This window comes from Sarcophilus harrisii, chromosome 4 (genome assembly GCF_902635505.1).
Source record: "Sarcophilus harrisii chromosome 4, mSarHar1.11, whole genome shotgun sequence".
In the NCBI taxonomy this organism is placed as follows: Eukaryota; Metazoa; Chordata; class Mammalia; order Dasyuromorphia; family Dasyuridae; genus Sarcophilus; species Sarcophilus harrisii.
In genome coordinates, this window is record NC_045429.1 from 193,696,474 (window position 1) to 193,705,888 (window position 9,415).

Here is a 9,415-nt window from a genome sequence, read left to right on the forward strand (position 1 = left end):
ACAAACATGTTAACGCTAACTAAAGGCCTTCATTACTGTGTATGTGCATCTAGCTGGATTAAATGTACATCACTATCAAAAGCCTGGAACAAAGGTATCTGACTAGATCAATTTATGTATTTGGTCAGCAAAGTCAGGAAAGAGCAGGTAAGCTAAGGTCCACTGTTGCTCATTTACAAATGCTAGTGTCATCAATATATCTTGAGTTGGCTACTTTCCTGATGTTTAAAAGAACATTTCTCATATTTTGAATTCTCCAATTCTGTCCGTTGGTGTATTCATACTGTATCTCAATAAATAAAATTAACTGAAAAAGGCAGCATGAAAAAGGCAACTTTTTAAAAGTTGTCTGGAGTCAAAAGATCTGGGTTAGTCACTTACTACAAGTAAACTTGGATGAGTCAATTAATCTCAGTTTCCTTAACTTTTCTGTACTAAGGAGTGTTGGCTAGATTACTTCAGAGGTGCCTTTCATATCTAAAACTGTAATCTTATGATTCTAATAGTGTTCTCATCTTGTGAGTGTAATAATTTCCCCCACATTCCAAGAAGTAGTGTGTATGTGTGTGTGTGTGTATTTATTTGTTGTTCAGTCCTGCCTGCCTGAATATTTGTGACCCCATTTGGAGTTTTCTTGGCATAGATACTGGAGTGGGATGCCATTTCCTCCTCTGGTTCATTTTATAAATGAGCAAACTGAGGCAAACACAGGGTTAAGTGACTTGCTCAAGGTCACACAGCTAGTATGCGTCAGTGGTCAAATTTGAACTCGGGTCTTCCTGAGTCCAGGGAAAGTATTTTATTCACTGAATCACCTAATTGTCCAAGTATGGAGATACTAAAGTACCTAATAGATACATAGCTGTGATTTTCAAACAAAGGAACGAAATGATCAATCACAAAATGAAAATTTTGATCAAACTAAATTATTCCTTCAAATTTTGCTATATTCATATGACTTTAAAAATGTAATTCTATCAAATTAGTCCATAAGTAGAGATATAGCCCAAGATAGAAATCAAAGCAACTTAGTAACAATAATGTAATTTCTGTGTATATATTTAAATATTTTATGTGTGCATGCATGTATGCATATGTATGTATGTATGTATGTATGTATATAGTGGGTTTCCACAATTTTGTAAAGCAACAGCTACCTCCATAGCTTTGATCATTCCCTCAGTAGTATGATGAAGGCTGCTAGTTGTTTCTTGCCATATTAACACCATAAGCACTTAGCTAGAGCTCTATCTTCACTAAAATGAGCATTTATGATTCAGTGGCTGATGAGAGGGGAGATTCTGTGACCATAAGGCTGATATGAAAAGAAAAAGCTAAGCCTATTAAAAACCTGGGCATCTCTTTTCTATTGATAGAGGCACCTGTTTTTCCTTTCAGGAGGCTCTTCTGAAATTCTCATACTGCCCTGGTTTGGCTCTTGGTTGGTCTCCCCAACTTCCTATGCCAGAATTCAGTTAGTCCCATTGGTGATTGCTGAATTCTGCAGGAATATGCCAGCTACAATTTCCTCAAGCCTTCAAAAACCTTTTAAAGCCATCTTTAAATATGATCTCTGACACCAGTCCAGATTATGATGCATAGGATGGGAAGAGGAAAACCCACTCTGGGCCTGGGAACTGAAAGAGATTGCTTTGTTCTCATTTGCCTTATCATTTATCCGACCCTAATATTCTATACAATATTCTGGAATTTGCTTCCATTAAAGCTACATTTACAAATGAAATTTGACTCTCTCAATCTCGAATGCTCCTGACTTTTGATTGGTATCATTATTAGGATGATACCCTCTAAAGGTTTCTCTTTAACTGGGAGAGAACAGAACAAGAGTTTAGAGGGAGAAAAAAGCTCTCCGGAATTTCCCTAAGGCACAGGTCACTTCTAAAACACCAGATTTGCGTAAGGATCCATACATGTTACTGAGAATGAAGAAGGGCTTCCGGGGAAGGATGGAAATCTGAAGACTTTTCTCTAGGTATTTGATTTAAAGAAACTAAGAGCCTGTTCTGGGTTCGAAACTGTAATCTACTTTCCAAGCACTTTGCCTGTGACTTACCACTTGTTAAAAATCATTCCTCCAGGTTGAAAACATTTCAATCTATGTTCGTCTTGGTTTTTTTTTTTTTTTTTTTTTGGGGGGGGGGGAAAAATCTATTCCTCTTTCCACGTCCCTTTCTCTCTCACTATGCTTTTTATCTACGTTCATCAGGTGGAGGCTTGGAGCCTATGAAGACCAGGAGATGAACGGTTTAAAAAAAAAAAAAGCAGGAAAAGATCCCAAATAGAAGAACCATGTGTGCACTCTTTAGCAGATCGAAGGAGAAACATTGACGAGAAGGATGAGGAGGCGAAAGAGAGAGTGATACCTTGAAAAGAGGAGACAAAACGACTGGTACCTGGTTTCCAGATTTGCAGACATACGTCCGATTCCTCCTGATACTCCGTTTGAAAAACCCCGAGCATCCATCACAAGCATATACTCCATAGTGCTTTCCAGAGCTGCGATCCCCACACACTTTACACGGGATGTCTAAAATGCGACCTGAAATCAGAAGGCGGAAAACCGAAAGAAAGGAGTAGTGGAAAAGAGAAACGAATGAAGAGAGAGAGAGAGAGCGAGAAAGAGAGAGAGAGAGAGAGAGAGAGAGAGAGGCTAAGCAATCTGACCTGAGAAGGGATTAGCACTGGAGCTGTGGTAAATGCAAATAATGAAGTTATTTTATAGCCAACCTTTCCCCCCACCCTCCCTTGAGCAAGTGTCAGTTTTCTACAATGACCATTATTCATGCACCGCTACATTTATTTGAATCCTCTACAATCGGCGAGGCTCATTTTGGAATAAAAGGGCCTTGCAGTTCTGGGCTCCGCGGCGGCAGCCTCAGTTGCAGTAGAGGCAACAGCAAAAATGTCCTTCGCCTTTTTGCTCCGACAAAAAGTTTGGCCTGCCTGCCTGGGCTTCTCCATTGAATCCAGGGAAGCCGTTAGTGATGGAGAGAAGCGACAAACTTGAAATTTAAAAACAGTCAAGAAAAAGAAACATTCTGGGAGCCCGCCATAGAGACTAGGTCCCAGCTCTCAGACCCATTGTTGCTATAGTTATACTTAGTAGTAAAAGTAATAATAAATACTCTATAGCTGTGAAACTTTCACCTTACTTTTGTTTGATGAATCTTAGAAATAATTTCCCCTCCCAACGTTTTAATAAATGCCTTTAAAATAATATTAATTACCAGAATAGGGATCTGAAATGAATTCTCCCCTCCCCCCCCAACCGTGCCAACTTGAGGGAAGTAGCTTTCCTTTCTCCTCAAGCCTTAGTTCCTCAGCTGACTGGTTCTTTTAGGTGGATGCATTCTTTGGTTGTCTGTCTTCAGGCTTGGGAAGGAAAAAAACTGACATTTGACTGAAAAATTATTTCACTCCCGTTTCTCGTGCTCGGCGCCCCTCTGGCACTGATTTAACACACACGCACAAGCACACACACACATACATATACACACCCCACAACCAGATTCGACTTCTCTCCCACCTTCTACTTCCCGTTTTCCATTAGTTACTTTTCCCATTAAAAGCCTAGGCACCCAAGAAGTGGACTGGGGAGGGGATAAGGCACAAAATAGCCTCCCCTACTCCGGAGCCGGGAGGGGGGCCCACAATCCAGCTTTCCGATCCATGGAGTACACAGGGACTAATATCAAGTCTCAGAAAGCCTCCCTTCTCGAAGACAATGAGGACATTAGATAAAGTGTTAACTTAATGATTTTCTCATTGAAACCCATTTGACTGCTCCCAATCAGTACAACTTGCCAGCTTCTCCCCTAAATGAAACTCGACAGCTGCTATATACAACATAGCTAGAGGACTGGGGATTAAGTTGGGGACTGGGGCGGAGGAGGGAGGGGAAAGAAAAGAAAAGCGGAGGGAGGAGGGGAAGTAGAAAGGCTAGTGGTGTGTGCGTGTGCGTGTGTATGTATGTATGTGTGTGTGTAATTGTTGGAGTAGGGTAAACTTTTCTTCCATACTTAACCATTTTGGGCACATCCAGGCCAGCTTTCCCTGCTAAGGGTGCAAGGTCAGTGGTGGAGAAGGGACTGGTGCAGGTAGGAGGTCCGGGGACAGAAATGGGAAGAAGGGAGGAGGGGGAGGGTGGGCAACAAGGAATGGTTCCTGGGACTGTGTAATTACAAACCCTTCTTACCACCTGCCTATAGAGTCACCAGTGACCCGTCAAAAAGGGTAGCATGGGAATTCGGATATCACACAATGCCAAAAGGGGAAAGCACTCAATTCTCTCTCTTCCACCGCGCCCCCCCCTGCAACTTCAACCCCAGTCTCCTCTCCATCTTCACATCAACTGAGACATTTTCCGCGCCCACAGGCTTATACAAAGCCAGAGAGAAGTTGGGGGTGGGGTGTGAGAGTGGTACTGGAGGGTGGATGGAAGGAAGACAGTGAGAATGTACAGCCAACAGTGCCATCTCCCCTCTCTTCATGTGCTGGGTCATTGCAGCCAAGAAAACTCCTTGTTGCCTGGCTCTGGCTTCCTGGGCATCAGGCCCTCTCTGCAGGAGGATCTCCCAGGTCACCCACTGAGTTTGGAAAAATCAGATAACTTGACTTTGCCTCTAAAGGAAGGGACTGTCTGTCTGCATACCTGCTTCCCTGTCAATCTTCCTCCCTTTGGACCAATTTTAATTTCCTTGTGTGTCTATCTGGATAATTCATTCCATAAAATAATTTTGTTTTTACTTTTTATACTGCTGTATTTACTTCTTTGCTTACACTTTGTAACTTCTCAGTAGAAGAAAGGAGTTCCTTGAGAGGGACAGTCTTATTTTTGTCTTTGTAGTCCCAAGTACCCAACGGTTTCTAGCATGGAATTGTTCCCAGCATTTGTTTTTTGAATCGACTTGGAGTTGTGAACACTAGAAATGAATGGGTGTAGATGTTCTTTTTCTTATCTTCTCTTTGCAGCTTCCAGATGACTTTAGTAAATGCAAGGGAACAGATTTCCAATCCAGTTGCTCAGTTTGTACTTCAAGTTTGTAAGACTTGTTGCAGTCCCTTCTGTTAACTGCTTCACATTAGATGACGTTGCTAATTTTTCTGGTCGATATTATTATTATTATTATTATTATTACTGCTGTAGTTGTTGTCTCTGGTTGTTTTTCCTTTGTCGAGCTTCAAGGGAAAATTCATGGTTTCTGAACAAAACCAAACTTTTTCATAGATCTTCAGTTGTGGAGATGAGGGAGCGAAGGGAGTAACTCAGCCAAGAGAAACAGACTGATTCTCCACCCTCAGTCCTGATTCTAGCTCCCTCAGCCAAGTCTGTCCTCCTGGAGCAGTCTTATTTGAGTTGCTAGGGACTTCTCTCACTCATACTCTAGATGTAGGTGCTCTGACTCATTAAAGACAGCCCTAGTAGACTACTCTAGGCAGAGGGGGTTGGGAAAGGAGAAGTCGAGAATCCTGGGGAACAGGAGGGGATGAGAAAAATTCCTGGGCAGAGAAAATCTGCTCAAAAAAAAAAAAAAAAGTCTCAACCAAAAAACAACCCTACCAAGCCACGTTACGGTGACATGGGGTCATGAGATAACTGGCTGGTCCTGTTGTAAAGCTCCTCTGATTTGGCCAGCCGAGGTACAACGTGAGGAAAGTGGGATTTTATTGGGGCCGGGGAAACCGTTCTTAACATCCCTCGCCAGGGGGTCCCCTCGGGCTTTTTGTGTGTTATAATTGCTTAAAGATATATGGCAGCTTCGATTACTGTAATTACCATCAGAGGCTGTTGAAAGAAGTTAGTCTGGGCTGGAGGGGTGACTGGCTGGGGTCTTGTTACCACCCAGGAAGGGATCACATTTGACACAGCTCTACACTCCAACGGAGAGAAGCCAAGCGAGGCGAGGTCTGCAGGCCGGGCGTGTCCCCCTTGCCCTATTCCCGCCCCTTCCCCAGGCTATCGGTCTAGCCCTACTCTGCCGGCACCCCGAATCCAACCAACTTAGTCCCTAGAACCGGCGCCGCTTTGTTTTAACTGTGCTCGGACTCATACTATTTCTCGGCTTACATTTTTAGGAGAGGAGCTAGAGTGTACCCCGAACTCTGGAACGGGCTGGGTGATTGAGTAAAAGAAAAACAGGGATCGGGGCTCTATATGGGCCCTAAGCAGAACGAAAGATGAATTCTGAGTTTTGTTTGGTTGGACAGATAGGATAGACGCAATAGAGTAGATAAAGAGCCGCGAGAGTTTGTGACCTCTGTCCGAATTACTCTCGGGCTTCTGGACCTGACCTCAGACGTCCTCGCACAATCCATCTTAGAAAAGCTAAATACTAGAAGCTCCGAGAAAGTTTAAGAGATTTACACTCTGTGGCTTCTTCCGAAAATCTTTAGTCCTTTCTTCACTTCTCCCTCTCCCTCCCCCCCACTCCTCTCACCCCTGGAACATAGCCGCTACTAGCGCGGGGATCCGGGGAAAAAAAAAACAACCTTCATTGTTTTTCTTTTCTTTTTTTTAACTGGCTCAGCCCGGCAGCTTTGGACTCGAGAAAACCCGGTCTCGGAAAAAGCAGCCAAACGTCTTGTCCTGCCGAAGTGAAAGGGTAGTTTGGTTTCCTTCTTACGACGGGAAAGAGAGAAGGGAGATTGTGACCCTGTATCTCATGGGCAGGGCAGGAATCGGACGCCTTTGGCTTCACTCTTTTTGGACGCTCGCGGTTCAGCCAAAGTGACTATAACGCGGGTAAGAAGCATTACTTTCTGCTTCTTTCGTGCGAAAATATCTCGGGAAACAATTTACCATCACCAAAAAGTGACAAAAATCAACCCCGCATTACTTGGACAATGACTGGAAATGAGGACCCCCGAAAGACTGTTGCTATGAGTTGCAAGAAACAGAACAAGTTTTTTACATTACCTCTGACCCCGGTTCCTTACTTCTTCATAAATAAAGCTCCTACTTTTCTTTTCTTTCTTTCTTTCTTTCTTTCTTTCTTTCTTTCTTTCTTTCTTTCTTTCTTTCTTTCTTTCTTTCTTTCTTTCTTTCTTTCTTTCTTTCTTTCTTCCTTCCTTCCTTCCTTCCTTCCTTCCTTCTTTCTTTCCTTCTTTCTTTCCTTCTTTCTTTCCTTCTTTCTTTCCTTCTTTCTTTCTTCCTTCCTGCCTTCCTTCCTTCTTGCCTTCCTTTTCTTCTTTCCTTCCTCTCCAAACATATCTTTTTCATCTCTGCTGCTATATATGTGTGTGTGTGTATATATAAAATAACCCAAATACCACATGCTCGGAGTGTTCCTCTGACCTCAATAAAAGAAAATTCCAACCCAGTTCTTTTTTTTTGGGGGGGGGGGGAAGAGAAAGGATAAACTCCCACCTGCAGGAGACTTTCTGCCAATCACCAGGGAGTTCTCAGCTCTCTTTGGCCTACAACTTAAGTCTCCCCCGCCACACATACTGTGGCGAAGAGGGGTGCGAAGGGAAGAGGACCCACAACTAAATAAAACAGAAGAAAACAAGAACAACAAAACCTCGAGCAGGAAGTGTTGAGACTAGATGGTTGCAACCGCTAGATTGCAGCTTCCGAAAATACCTGTACTCCAGCAAACCTCGGGTAAGACCAAAGGTGGATGGAGGAAAATAGTAACAAGGACCGAAGTAAAAATCAGACCAAAGCGGGTATGCGTAAACGATGTTTGTATATGGTATGCGTATACAGCCATTGCCCCCGCCCCCCCCCTCCCGCCCCGGACATATACACAAAGTGTACATGAGAAGTTATAGGATAGCAGCCCAGTTGGGATGTAAAGCTAGAATAGCAAATGAAGTTTGAAGGGGAAAAGCCATTGTCAAAGGAACCACACTATCGGGAAGGATGAATTGGGAACCTACCATCCTTCCCCCACCCCCTTACTATATGCTTGTGTTTGCAATAGACACATACGATAATTAGCCCCAGCTCCATTTTACCTTCGCCAAAAGTCCCTTTCGGGATTATAGATTTGAGCCCCTCTTTGCCATACTTTAAATTCCCCAGTTATGAGGTACACGGATTTAGGATTAAGGAGAGTGTGACTTTTCAGTCGTTTCTGCTTCCCTCTTTGCAGGATTATTTGAAGGAACTAGAAATGGTGTGCAAGGCATTGAATTTTAAATCCGCTTTTTGCAGCTGCTTAAGGGATTCTCGGGCTCGCAGTGTCCAGAGTTTGAAACGTCTGTTATTGGGCTGCGCAGCGGTGGAAGGGGATTGCACAAATTTGTAGTTAGAGGCAGAATAAGGAGTTTTGGCGTCAGCCCTACATCTTGTTCTCCACCCCCTTCGCCCTCGCCCATCCGCACTTATTTGCCCTGCTCTTCTGCCCACAAAGGTGTCTGCAGAGGGAGCACCCAATTCTTAGGGACAGATCTGATGCGATTTCGGCTGTCTTGCAAATAAGCTGTAAAACCCAGGCACCAAAATAAGCACTAAAGAAACGAAAATAGTTCTCTTTGTAAAAGACTCGAGCTATCTCTGCAAATAACCAGTTCAAAAACGCCAAGACCCAACAAGAAGTACATTTCTAGAGAAGGAGAGTTGGTACCTCCTAGGGGCTAGGCAGGATACTAAGATTCCCCGACACTAGCTGCCCACTCCCCCATTTCCCACCCCTAGGTCTTCCCGGATTGGGGAATCCCGCTAAGAACCCGGACGGCGATTGTACCCACTTGTTGATCCCGCGGGCTTGCTCATGCTGACAGTCCTGGAGTGAAGGGGCTTGTTGGCTCTGATCAAGTCTCGGCCTGTAGGTCTCTCTTCTCTTGGATGCCTCTCTCCAGCCTGTGAGCCTCTGTCGCTGTGACAGGTGGATTTTGATTGTTGTGTGTGTGAGAGTGTGTGTGTGTATGTGTGTGTATGCCTGTGTGTGTTTCCCTTGGACTGTCAGAATTCGTGTCACTGTGGAAATTTAAGCATCCTCGAGTTTCTTCCCGGCTCTAGCAAATATGCAGCTTCTAGGAATGTTTCTTGGTATGGACAAATACATGGATAGATACATAGACAGGAAAACAGACTGAAAGAAGTAAGGGAAGGGAGGAGGCTTAAAGGACAGTCACAGATACAAAGATTATTATTTTTTTCCCTCGGGAATTCGGAGGAATCCTCCTCTTCCTCTTCCTCCTTCTCTCTCTCTCTCTCTCTCTCTCTCTTACAATTTCTATTACAATTTCTCTCTCTCTCTTTCTCTCTTACAATCTCTCTCTCTTACAATCTCTATTACAATTTCTCTCTCTCTCACAATCTCTCTCTCTCTCTCAATTTCTCTCTCTCTCTCTCTCAATTTCTCTCTCTCTCTCTCTCTCTCTCTCTCTCTCTCTCTCTCTCTCTCTCTGTCTAAGTTTCCTTCTACAAGTAGACTACGGGCAAATG

At 43.7% G+C, this 9,415-nt stretch overlaps 1 protein-coding gene across 1 annotated transcript in view; it reads right to left on the bottom strand.

The window, feature by feature from the left end:
- NR2E1 (nuclear receptor subfamily 2 group E member 1) overlaps positions 1-9,158 on the bottom strand; it is a 28,353-nt gene extending 19,195 nt beyond the window's left edge. Inside the window, exons 1-2 of the mRNA XM_003769337.2 lie at positions 8,716-9,158; positions 2,415-2,560 (exon numbers count right to left, since the gene is read on the bottom strand). Of these exons, the coding sequence (XP_003769385.1) occupies positions 2,415-2,560; positions 8,716-8,740 (171 nt within the window). The 5' untranslated portion in view covers positions 8,741-9,158. The remainder of the gene's footprint in view (positions 1-2,414; positions 2,561-8,715) is intronic.
- Between the last annotated feature and the right edge of the window lie 257 nt (positions 9,159-9,415).